At 37.4% G+C, this 13,623-nt stretch overlaps 1 protein-coding gene across 5 annotated transcripts in view; it reads left to right on the forward strand.

Annotated features, from left to right (window-relative positions):
* Positions 1–13,623, forward strand: part of WDR33 (WD repeat domain 33) — a 108,205-nt gene that overhangs the window by 45,975 nt on the left and 48,607 nt on the right. For all 5 annotated transcript variants that reach the window (XM_045366870.2, XM_045366872.2, XM_045366874.3 and 2 more), the window contains exons 5-7: positions 962–1,057; positions 1,250–1,401; positions 3,080–3,177. In XM_045366870.2, the coding sequence (XP_045222805.1) occupies positions 962–1,057; positions 1,250–1,401; positions 3,080–3,177 (346 nt within the window). The remainder of the gene's footprint in view (positions 1–961; positions 1,058–1,249; positions 1,402–3,079; positions 3,178–13,623) is intronic.

A 13,623-nucleotide genomic window follows, 5' to 3' on the forward strand; every position in this document is an offset into this window, starting at 1 on the left:
ATATTTACATCATTGAAGGAAAATGAGTGTGTGATCCATCATAGAAACTTGAAAATAAAAAGTAAAAACAAAAAATTTGAAATGTTTCAAATTAGCCATCACGTATGCTACAGATTTCCTTTAGTGTGCAAATTGTGACATTAAAATACTGATGTAAAAATGTTTAAAGGGCTTTAAGTGCAAAAAGTAATAAAGGGCTTTAAGTTTAATTTAAAAGGAGAAAAGGTGCACTTAAAAGTACAAAAAAAATTATTGGCATTGTCATTCCCTGCAAATATGTACATCTATTGTGTATCAATAAAAAATTAAAAATGTTGGTGTAGTGTTAATTAGTCATGGCACTGTTATGGTTTTTTTTGAGAGTAGATCAGCCTAAGAGTTATCACTGCTTGGTACTTTGAATGGAGGAGAGCTTACAATTTTTTTTTTTTTTAAATATGTTTAGGTGCAGGAAGAGTTTGATAGCCTCAGTGTCCTTAAATTGGTACTTCTTATTATCTTGTTATTTTAATTAAACACTGGTAACTTTTCTTTCTGAATTTGTCCTCTCCTACTTGTAAGCGCCAAATCCTTTATCCAGTCTTTGAGTTGTTCTGGTGACCTTATTTTTCTTAGTCTATCATACAGCCTAGGGAAATGAGGTCTTCGCATATTCTGTATTGAAATGGTCTTTAGCATGCATAGGTGCATGTAATTTAGTGAGTAGGTGCGTATACTCGTAATATACTTAGTATCTTTAATTCAGCTACTAAGCCAAGGGACTAGAGCCTTCCTTGCACTGTGTTAAGTTGTTTTCTGACGAAGTACTTCTGATAAAGCTGAGCTACGTTTAAGCAAAAGTCCGTTTCATTTATTTATGTCAGTTATTGCATGTTTTATAAATACCTTTAAAATGTTTTTCAAAATTAGTGAAGTTGGAGGATGTGTGCCCTTGTATAACCTGTCTTTTTTTCTCCCTTAGTGGACTCCAGAAGGAAGACGCTTGGTCACTGGAGCTTCTAGTGGGGAGTTTACCTTGTGGAATGGACTCACTTTCAATTTTGAAACAATATTACAGGTAATAGTAATCACCAGATGGTGGTATCATCGTATGGTACTGAAAAGAACTTGAGATATAGTCACTTCATTGGCATTGTTAAACTTAGAATTGGACGAATTGTTGCCTCGAGTCAGTATATGCTCTTGTAAGCCTTTAGTCATATATTCTTTGAAGCAACACCTTACTAATTAATGTTTTCTGTTTTCACAGGCTCACGACAGCCCAGTGAGGGCCATGACATGGTCACATAATGACATGTGGATGTTGACAGCAGACCACGGAGGATATGTGAAATATTGGCAGTCGAACATGAACAACGTCAAGATGTTCCAGGCACATAAGGAGGCGATTAGAGAGGCCAGGTTTATACACAATATACCATTTTCTGTAGTCCCTATTGTCATGGTTAAATTATTCTCTAAGTGTATTCTGGGTGCAGAGATGCATGGGCTCTGTCAGATTCTGGGAAACTTTCTGCACCCTATAAACACAATATTTTTCTTTGTTTTCACACATTCACCATTTTGCTGGCACCTTTCTGAAGTAGTGTTGTCCCGGTATCAGCCTTTGCAATATGTTAGAGATGTACTGTCTGCCGCATTTTGCACTGGTTTTCTCTTTTCATTTATGATTAATAATGTGTATACGTTATTCCTTTTTATTATCTACTGTGTAAGACAAGAATATTTCATTCCAAATAAAGAATTCAGTCTTTAATTATGCAACTGAATAAAATCTAAAGCCTGCAGAAAACAACTTCAGAATTCACACAAAGTGGAAAAAGGCTTAAGTGAAGACCTGGTTGGCTTGGTTATGCCACGACTTCCAAAGGAAAGTATAGGACTAAAACCCTCACAGATAACTGGATGTGGCAAACATTAATGGAGTAATGAATGGGTTCTTCAAGCTTTGCAGCTGTAAGCAGATCATTGTCAAGAAGACTCTAGGACTTTTCTTCTGATTCACTGTTGATAACATCACTTATGCAAATGTATACAATAAGTGGAGTTTAAAATATTTTCAGTGAGTTGTATATTTTTACACATCAGTGAGGTATGTATAGTAAAACTGGGGGAAAAAGTTCCAAATACAAGCCTGAAGAATTGCTGCAGCCTCAGAATAAAGCTAAGCAGCATTCTTTAAGGTTGTGCCACCCATGTGTGGGGGAGGTTGACATCTTTATAGAAACATCATCCACTGTAGTCATTTGCTTATCCTTTCAGAATCTTAACAAATTGTTGGATGAACATGCTTCTGCTTTGTAGACTTTGCCTTAGTGTCTTGCCCATACATTGAGTTTACACAGCTAGTCCTTTCTTAGTTATAGGATTCCAAAGTTCAAGGGAGTTTTTAGAGTTATTTGAGAAACTTGAATGATCTTTCGCTACTGGGAAAAACTTGAATCCTTCTTGCAGCAGATTCTTTGGCTTGAAACACAAGTCTGAATGTCCTTATTTTAAAGTTTTACTCAAAAGGTGCAACATTCATGGAATAGCTTGCCAGGAAGATGTGAAAATTTTCTACAGACCTTTGGAATGGATGAGAAACATCGTATGTAGGGAGGTTTAGCAATCATTCTTTTAATAGACAGCCCACATTGTTTCAGCTTATCATTTCATGAAGTGTCTGAGGCAGAAGCTGATGATAATTTTGGGAGCAGTATTCGTGTGCAATTTAAAAGACTATGGGAATACTGCAAAAATAGAATGCATTTAGTTTCATCACTTAAGGCAGCTTCATGTGATTTCCTGGTATGATAGAAAATAGAGAAGGAACATGGATAGCATTAGCACTAATAATACACACTTGAAGTTCTCAGAATACTGATGATTGAAAACTCAAACAACTGCTCTGTTGAAGACTTCTTTTGATGAGATGCCTATGTTAGCTGACGACATTCACTTTAAGGGCTTCTTCACTGGATTCTTCCCTCTCCTGTTTATAATGCAGCACAGTGTTTTTATTTTTCCCTGTCTGAGAAACACAGATTATCTGTTAAATGCTGACTTCTTTCCCCTGCTGTGTGTCTTCATGTAACAGTTTCTCACCCACGGATAATAAATTTGCTACATGCTCTGATGACGGCACTGTTAGAATCTGGGACTTTCTTCGTTGCCATGAGGAAAGAATTCTCCGAGGTACGTGTACTAACAGTACTGATTGGAATATTTAAATAGGGAAGACATTTGTGGCTAAATCGTCACAACACCACAATACTGGCTTACATCTCCATTCAATTTTCTTACATATACACACCGTCTCAGGCTCTTCAAAAAAACCAGCACTTTTCTCTGATTCACAGTCATTTTGTAGGTTTTTACTACCAGTGTTACCTTTGAATTTTTTAGCTATAAATTAAATACAAGAATGCTCCCCCCTTACTTGCTTATCTGTATGCATCTTTTAGGGCTGTATTCCTTTTCCTTTTCCTTTCTTGTAGCCAGGGTACTTGTTCCCAACATATTGACACTGTGGTTTGATTTAGATAGCTGTCATTCCCCTGGCAGTCCTTCTACAACATGAATTAACCGACAAGATAGAGGTATCAAAGCTACACTTCTTAGTGTTACGATTTCTGAAAGCAGTTGGTTTTTCAGTACACCACATTTGTACTACATGGCCCGCGTGTTACTAAGTTCGGGTGGCATTGCTTGTTTACTTTTGTTGATTTTATAATTAATAAACCTCTATGAATTACTTCATTCTTTAACCAAAGTCCATATTCTCACTTCGATTATTTTAGATTATGCATTAGAATATTGGACTCTATAAAGTGGGACTGTTGAAATATTAACAGTACATCTGTGTGAGTTACGTGAATTCAGTGGTGGTAGAGCTAAGGAATTCGTTGGATATATGCAATACAAACATCACAACAAAGACACTTCTGACTGGATCCTGTTAGTTTATTAAGTAGGAAGGTAGTTTTCTCAAGTGCTTAATATGAACCTGTTGAATGTACTGTTTAACAAACAGTACCTTCTACTCCATACCCTTGGTTCCAGGATGCCACAAAAATACTGTCTTTCTCTGACACATAAATACAGGGTGGGAGGATGGGTGCTACAGGTGTTGGGTGTCAAATTATTATTCAGAGCTTTTCCCTTATGTTCAAGAGTCAGCAGAGATAGTTGCCTCGGTTGAATCGTTAAGTTTCTCACAGTTTTTCAGAGCTTTAGCTGTAGCATATAATATTGATGCTTTGTTGACAGGAAAGACTCTTGAGATACTTTAATCTGTATTTCAGCCCATATTTCGAGTCAGTGTCTTCCATCACATTTGCTTAAACACTCTTGACTTTGCACATTTTGTTAGGGTTTATCCACAGTACTGTATGACGTAGCCTTTTTTATACACAGTACTGTATGACGTAGAGAACCTGTCACATTGAGGGAGTTTACTCACTATAAAGGTCATAATATTGTATAACTTCAGAATGAGACAGAGACTTCGAGATGATCATGTCTGAGTTATTTTATGGATGAACTCCATGATCCCAAGGGTGTCAGTGACATGTTCAAAGCAAAATAGGTTCAGAGCCAGGACTAGAATCTTATCATTTGACTCCCAGCCTAATGCCACACTCATGTTGAATCTTTCCTCTCTATTAGTCTTAGCTGTTAAGCAGAAACAATTTAAACATTTTCTAAGTTTTTAAAATCCTGGAAACTTAGAGAAAATGAAATGATTTTATTTATTAAAAGTAACTCTAGGGTAGCCGGGCACGGTGGCTCATGCCTGTAATCCCAGCACTTTGGGAGACCGAGGCGGGCGGATCACGAGGTCAGGAGATTGAGACCATCCTGGCTAACACTGTGAAACCCCATCTCTACTAAAAATACAAAAAAATTCGCTGGGTGTCGTAAGGGGTGCCTCTAGTCCCAGCTACTCGGGAGGCTGAGGCAGGAGAATGGCATGAACCCAGGAGGCGGAGCTTGCAGTGAGCGGAGCTTGTGCCACTGCACTCTAGCCTGGGCAACCGAGCGAGACTCCATCTCAAAAAAAAAAAAGGTAATTCTACAGTATTAAAACAACTAATTTTACAGTGGACTATACTAACTGAAGTCTGATCTAAAACCACTTTGCAGCTTGGATTTTAAAAAAGAAGGAAATCTATGTGATAACGTTTTTCAGTCCCATGATCCAGTGAAGCATTATTCAATTTTGGTGTTGAAAGTGTTTCATTAAGAACTTTCCTCTGAAATTTAGAGTGTGCAAGGGATATTAACTAGGAGTTAAATATTTTCAGATAAGTCCAGGTAAATTTAGATGAAGTTAAGTAGATGCTGAATCATAAATGAGGGTTGAGATTTTTGTTTGAGGGCTCTTTATTTTAGGTTTTTACTATGGAAATTTCAAACATGCACAAAGGTATAATGAGCCTTCATGTACTTTTACATTTACATTCTAGCTTTTTAATACCTTTTGATTCTTTTTAAAAAATATTCTACTTGCTTTACAGTAACAATATTTTTAGTACCCCAAGACACTTCAGTATATGAGGCAGATATGAATATATTGAATTGATTATACCACCCAACCAGTAATTCTGATAGCAAGTCTGGTGTAGGAGAAGAGTTATTAGATTCCAGTTGTCCGTTTTCTGTCATTTCTTACTTTTCCAAATTTTATGCATCTGAGAGCTTCCCATTCTCCCGCTCGTGAGTTGTGGGGTCAAAGCGATGGTGGATTGGCAGTTGTTTCAAGGGATGATGAGAAGCTCTTTAAATAAAATGTGAAGTGAACTTACGTAGCTCTACTCAGAGAAAGTTGGATCACAAAGTCAAACAAATAGGGACAGGATATCCTAACCTCTGAAATATAGTTGCCCCTTATTAAGGATGATGTTCATGTAATGCACGTAGACTCTATGGCATCAGGTAGATAAGCATACTCCTTTGCATTGTTAGTGTTGTGTATCAAGCCATTACTTTTGGACTTAAGTATTCAGAAAATCCAAGAATAATTCTATTTAAGGGGAGTTTGTGATCATATAGTCAAACTCCATCAAATACTTTTCTACAGCATTCCTAAAAACTAGTCTACTGGCAAACATTCTCAGTGATGTAGTGTTCCCTACTTCACATGAATTCCTTTTTTAATTTTAGACGGCTCTAATTTTCAGGGAGTTCTTTCTTTATATCAGAAATCTGCTTCCTTACAATTTGTCTTGCCTACGGGAATACCAAAAATTAATTCTGCGCTTAATTCACGTGGCAAGCCATGAAGTATTGAAAGACAGCTGTAGGGTCTTCTTGACTGAGTTTTTCAGCTTTAAGCATACAGTGTGTCTGTGCATAACAGAAGTCATGATACTATACTTTTTAATTTTTAATTTTTTTAAAAAATAGAGACAGGCTCTCCCTGTGTTGCCCAAGCTGGTCTCAAACTCCTGAGCTCAAGGGATCCTCCTGCCTCGGCCTCCCAAAGTACTAGGATTATAGTGTGAGCCACCACACTGGACTTGTACTTTTGAATGCAGAATTTATAGTTGCTTTTTATTTTTATTTTCTTACTATTTTAAAAATATGTTTGAGACCAAGTCTTGCTCTTTTGTCCAGGCTGGAGTGCAGTGGTGTGATCTTGGTTCACTGCTACCTCTGCCTCTTGGGTTCAAGTGATTCTCCTGCCTCAGCCTCCTGAGTAGCTGGGATTATAGGCACGTGTCACCATGCCCGGCTAAGTTTTGTATTTTTAGTAGAGACAGGGTTTCACCATGTTGGCCAGGCTGGTCTTGAGCTCCTGACCTCACATGTTTCGTGCACACAGCCTCCCGAAGTGCTGGTATTACAGGCGTGAGCCACCGTACCTGGCCTGTAGTTGCTTTTTATAATAGTATTTCTGAAATTGTTCTTATGCTTAGAAAAGGACGAAGTTACAGAAGAGAAAAGTAATCAGGATTTTCTAAGGTGTAAAATAAGCATAAATCTGTTGACGGCAGATTTGTTATACAAAAGTCCTTGTTGGTTGGTACGTAAGTTGAAAAAAACAGACATTGATGAAATAGAATATACTGCAGCATTGAGAAGCACAATGTATATGTCCACCATTACAAAGGATGTCTAAGTCACCATAGTTCCATTTCTCCTTTTTTTAGTATTATGGCAATTTATAGACTGGGATTAAAATAACATTTTAAAGTTGTTATTAAAATCTAAAAAAAAAAAATTTCCTCCAGCTTCCCAAGCTTATGGTAAAGTAACGTTGTACACACCAGAAATATGTGAGACTAAATGAGCCTATAGGTTATGTTTACACATTTGACTCTGACTGAAATAGTACCATTAAAATCTATTTAATAAACAATGAGTATCTTATATGCAAGTTACCTAGGAGACTGGTTTATAAGGTATAACCCCTATCCTTGTGTTTAATAGGGAGGGTGAGATATTTTCACAATTGTTAAAGACATTTGATAATATGGGAGGAGAGCCGTGTGAGTGCTAGAAGTGTAGTTTTATGGACGTATGAAAGCAGATCACTTAACCACTGGCAGGTTGAAAATATGAAATCGGTAAGAGTATGGAAATACATTTTACTGAGAGGCATTATATTCTTTTATTTTTAATTTTCTCCCACAGCCTCACTTCTCCCCACTATACTCGTAAAGAGAATCGGTTAACAAGTTTCAGCGTGCTTTAATTTTGTTTTACCCTCTGGGTTTTAACAATAACAGCTGACACATTATACTTACTGTGTACCAGGCATATTGTAAGTACTTTATTTGATCTTCCCAGTAGCCCTATGAGAGCAGTACTGATTGTTTCCCATTTTACACATGAGTAAACCAAGGCACCAAAAAGTTAAATAAACCTGTCAAAGGTCATATAGTTTATAAGAGTTGAAGCTAGGATTTGAAGCCTGTTTGGCTCCAGTATTCATGCTCTTAACTACTATGTTAAACTGCCTCTTTTATGTTTTAAAAGTAATGTCAGCAACAGTACCTTTCTAAGCTGTAATTGACAGAATTGTGAAGTAAAGATTTGTACAGGGGAGAAGGGTGTGGGTAGAGGAAACTAGGTACTCAAGTTCATTTTAACATTCTTTAAAACTGTAGAGGTTATAGTGAATGTATGATATATTTAACAAAAATATTAAACCACAGCTATTGATTCACACTACACATGGGTTATAAGGTGTAAAATAGAACATGGACATAAGCAGTTATATTGAGACTTAATGCAGGAGTTTTTAGTTTTCAAATATAATACTAATGGAATGGAAATTAACACGTACTCACCACACAGATTAAGAAAAATAATATTTTTACTAATACTTTTGATAAGTCTCTGTGTGCCCCTTCATGATTGCATTTGTGGTTTATACTAAATGAGATGACCCCTGTCTACACAAAGATCTTTTTGTTTGGCAGTGTGTTTTTGAACTGTGTGAAGACACATTTACAAAGTTGGAGTGTTCCAAAAAATGGGTGCTTTTTATTGGAAATAACTTTATTACTAAAGTAAAATTGGTAAACCATGTAGTTTATGATAATGAACCTAATTTATTTCTACAAGGTTTTACAGAACACTCCCCAGAATTCTGTTTTCTCCCAAGACAAAAAACCCTTTAAAGTAGCCCATAGCAGAATAATTCCTTACGTTGACTTAGCATGCTTTTAGTGTTAAAAGCACTTCAGGCATATCTCATTTAACCATCCAACCAACCACCTGGACCCATTTTACATACAGCTGCCTGTATTCTGTATCCAGTTTCTTACTTTGAGGAATGGTTTCTTTAAGGCTCTTTGCTATCCTGAAAAGACTAGACCATGGTAGGTTGTCTTACTATGTAAATAATTGAGAGATAAAGACTTCATATTTAACATCTAAAGCACATTATTTAAAAAAGTTTGTGTAGTAGGGTCCTGAAATACTCATTTTACATGATGCATTCATATTTTTACAGGAACGGTTTAAAATTTTTATGATAGGCTTTGTTCTTTTAATCGCTATGCTTATTTAAAATATTGTACATAATATGACCAAAACTTATTGAATATAGATTTGTACCTTGCTTGGGGTGCAGAGTTGCATCCTGCTGCTATCATATTTAGTGTCTTAGTTAAGAGTCAAGAGCCACTCCCAGGCACTCATTTGTATATGAAGATTCGATTTTTTTTTTGGAGACAAGGTCTTGGTCTTTCACCCAGGCTGGAGTGCAGTGGCGCAATACTGGCTCACTGCAACCTCCGCCTTCCAGGTTCAAGTAATTCTCCCACCTCAGCTTCCCCGGTAGCTGGGACTACAGGCGTGCACCACTACACCTGGCTAATTTTTTCATTTTTTGGTAGAGATGGGCTTTCACCATGTTGGACAGGCTGGTCTCTTGATCTCAGGTGATCTGCCGGCCTCAGCCTCCCAAAGTGCTGGGATTACAGGCATAAGCCACCATGTCTGGCAAGAGATTCAGGTTTTTTAACAGTGACAAATCCCTATGATTAATAATTTAGGCAGTCAGTTTTCAGAGAGAGCCTTTATGTCTTTACATTTATTAAAGATATAAATTTTATTCTGTAGTTGTCTATTCTATAGTGGTATGCTTCAGTTCGTTTTGAGTGAGGTTTAAATTTTTGTTCTGATTAATTAGTTACCCTGTTCTTTTTATAAATCTCAGCTTATCAGGTCTTTGATAGTTTTGAAAGTTAAAATTCTGAGCTTTGGGAAGGCTGATACAATTAGATAAATGTGTAATATGTCTTGGCTTTTTCATTTTTGGTGAGTAGATTCTTTAACAAAGTATATGATTAAAATATGGTATAACAAAGTAAGTTTTGTCAATGAGGGAAGTATCAGAACAAATACTGGGTTTTTTTTTTTTTTTCCCCCATAGTAATTTTTTTCCCCTTTAATTACTTTTTTTTTTTTTTTTGAGTTGGAGTCTTGCTCTGTCGCCCAGGCTGGAGTGCAGTGGTGTGATCTCAGCTCATTGCAACCTCTGCCTCCCGGGTTCAAGCAATTCTAGTGTCTCAGCCTCCTGAGTAGCTGGGACTACAGGCATGCACCACCACACCCAGCTAATTTTTGTGTTTTTAGTGGAGATAGGGTTTCACCATGTCGGCCAGGCTGGTCTCGAACTCCTGACCTCCAGTGATCCGCTCGTCTCGGCCTCCCCAAGTATTGGGATTACAGGTGTAAGCCGCTGTGCCCGGCCACTTTTTATGATGTACCAGAAAACTGTATCTCAGCAATTTCTGAGAAGCACCTATAGTGCTATGATCTCTTAAGTTGTAAAGAGACCACAGTGAGGATTTCTGTTTAAAGGAAGAAATGGTAGTTTCTGGGTCAGTTAATTCTTTTTTTACAGGTTGTTTCATAAAATAACCCTAATTTCTCCAAATGCACATTAAAAGCCTCACAGCCAATCTGCCAAGGCCTCTGTTTTTTGCCTTTGAATGTATTTTGATGTTTAGTAGAGCTCTCTTTGAGAGAACAGAGTTAATATTGAGGATAGCCTCCTTAGTCTGGCCATCTCCCTATGCCTGTTGAAGACTGTGACAGTCTTCTCAGTGTCCATGTTTGTTTTGTTACAAATGGAAATTATAAGTATTTTACCATATTGAAACGTTAGAAAATATTGAAGGAAGTCAGCATGAATACAGAAACAAGGAGTAAAAGGGTGGTTCTAGGAACTCCTTGTCAGGGAGCTCAATGTTTTATCTCCAGCAGACATTTTTAATGTTATTAAACAAGAGTAGTTTGTGATGCCATGAGTCATCACGTGTTAGATTAGTAGTTCTTAATCCCATCAGGCCCGATGACTGCTTTTTTGAATAAATAATTTGTACACTTCTAAAGTGAACTTCATCGATGACTGCCACGCGTAACTTTCTAAAAAAGGCACCACCACAGGTATGCACACATGCATGCATGCGCAGACTTGGAGAAAGAAAGCCTTACTGCTTCCATTGAGAAATAGTGGTCTGGAATAAATCATGCTAACATAATCCTATTTTTTAATAGGATTGCTGGAGGGGTCAAGGACATTGTAGCCAGACCAATATAGGGAATCTTTGAGCTAATTTGTGGATCATGGTAGAGGAATGTGGCTTTTTAGCTGCATGAGTGAAAGATCATTGCCAAAGTAAGTTTTCCCTGGATGTTTGTTACCTGTGAGACAGGTATGCAGAGAGTGCTGCAAGACTCTTTACTTGGCCCCTGTCCTATTTAACATTTTATATTAATGTAGATGCAAGTATGCAGAGAGTGCTGTAAGATTTTTTTTTTTTTTTTTTTTTTTTTGAGACGGAGTCTTGCTCTGTTGCCCAGGCTGGAGTGCAGTGGCCGGATCTCAGCTCACTGCAAGCTCCGCCTCCCGGGTTTACGCCATTCTCCTGCCTCAGCCTCCCGAGTAGCTGGGACTACAGGCGCCTGCCACCTCGCCTGGCTAGTTTTTTGTATTTTTTAGTAGAGACGGGGTTTCACCGTGTTAGCCAGGATGGTCTCGATCTCCTGACCTCATGATCCACCCGTCTCGGCCTCCCAAAGTGCTGGGATTACAGGCTTGAGCCACCGTGCCCGGCCTGTAAAATTCTTTACTTGGCCCCTGTCCTATTTAACATTCTATGTTAATGTAGATGGTCTTGCTTTGTAATTTACAGCGGATTCAAAACTACAAGTAGAAGTTCACTAGATTTCAGGATTTGAGAAGATATTGTGATGTTAAACTTAATAGAAACTTAAACTGTAAAATTTAAATAAAGATAAATAGGAAGTTCTGTACTTTGCTTACCGACCTCAATTCCAGGGTTGGTTAGATTGGTTAATTAGAATTCATAAAAACAATCCTGTGTTCTAGATGATTGGTGTGAACTCTTGAGGCGTCATGTTTTCCCCACTTAGTAGAATACTTAATAGATGTTCAGAGTGGTGGAGCTTCATTTCTGAGGGGAGTTTACTAGAAGGGAGAGCGGTCTGGAAATCATGAAGAAAGAGTAAAGGGAAGATTAGTATTTTGCTTGGTTAAAAGAGACTTGTGATTATAGTTACTTTCAGATACTTAATGTATTTTGGAAGTAGGATTTGATTTATTTTATATAGGCCTAAAATATAGGGGATGAGGAGGATATAGGACATCATATTTGGATTTCATTATGGAAATTATTTTCCTGTGGAAAGGTAAGAGAATGTGACCAGGCACAATAGCTCTAATCCCAGCTCTTTGGGAGGCTGAGGTGGGAAGGTTGCTTGAAGCCAGGAGTTTGAGACCAGCTTGGGCAACAAAGTGAGACCCGCCTGGGCAACAAAGTGAGACCCTGTTTCTACAAAAAAATGAAAAACATGGTGGCATGCACGTGTAGTCCCAGCTACTCAGAAGGTAGAGGCAGGAGGATTGCTCGAGTCTGGGAGTTCGAGGCTGCAGTGAGCCGAGATTGTGCCACTGCACTCCATCCTGGACGACAGAGGGAGACCCTGTGTTTTTCCCCCATGAAAGAAAAGAGAACAACGGACTGTTGTGTGAGCTATTGGGCTTCCCTTTCATGAAATTTTGCCACATTTAGCTTGCCACCTACCTATCAGGGAAGTTACAGAAAGCATTTCCTTTTCAGATGGATGGTCAGATTTGATAATATTAACGTTAGTTTTATGTTTCAGGGCAGACCTAAAGTGTGAAAGTCAAGCGTTGCAAAGAGTTAAGTGACTAGGTTGTATCACAAAGGGAAATGTTGCCAACCTCTGTTGAGACATTGGATAATGTTATTAACACTGTTGTTTGAAGTAATGAATGGAGTCTCAAAATTCACCTAATCTTTGAAAAAGTTTTTGAAATATTTATACTTCTTAGTTGTATATATACAGTAAATGCACAAATCTTAAATGTACAGTATAATGGGTTTTTCATATTTATATACTTGCCTAACTACCTCTAGATAAGATACAGAGTAATTTTAGGAGTCAAAGATTTCTTCATGCCCCTTTCCCACCTTAGCTTTTTACTAGGTAGGTTAGGCTTTCAAAGATATTTTCATTAAGTTATTTTTCTTTGTCTTTTCTTTATGTTTTGTGATTTTTGTGGTTTTTATCTCACCTTCCACTGTGTAGAGTTGTCTTAATTACCTTTCATTGATTTGCATCTATATTCTTTTTTAAAAAATATATGCAGTCCTGAATCTAGATGCCTCCATATTCTTTTAAAAATACTGTTTTACTACTTTTTCTGATCAGCTTCATCTGCTAGTCTCCTGCTACTGCAACCAACTCATTGGAAGTATATAAAGAGACACTATTGCACATAATTGCATATGAAATCACAAGCTCTAGAAGCTGAATGTTAGTCACAGTTTCAGCTCTTAGCAGCCATGTGACACTGGGGCAAGTTATAATACTTTGTGTCCTCATCTATAAAGTGAGGTATTGACCTTGTTGATATGTCATTTCCAAAGTGAATTTCAGAGCCTGCTTCCAAATCTCTGGACTATTTTAGGATAAAAGTGGTTATTTCAGAACTTATTTGAATATTTTTCAACCATTGTTATGACAGTAGTATAGGCTTTTATATTTATAAGCAGTCTGTAAATACGACTATTTGTTTAAACAAGCTGTCATGATTTTTTAGTGTTTTTAGATGTAAAAAATTCAACAGAT

This window comes from Macaca fascicularis, chromosome 12 (assembly GCF_037993035.2).
Source record: "Macaca fascicularis isolate 582-1 chromosome 12, T2T-MFA8v1.1".
Taxonomy (NCBI): domain Eukaryota; kingdom Metazoa; phylum Chordata; class Mammalia; order Primates; family Cercopithecidae; genus Macaca; species Macaca fascicularis.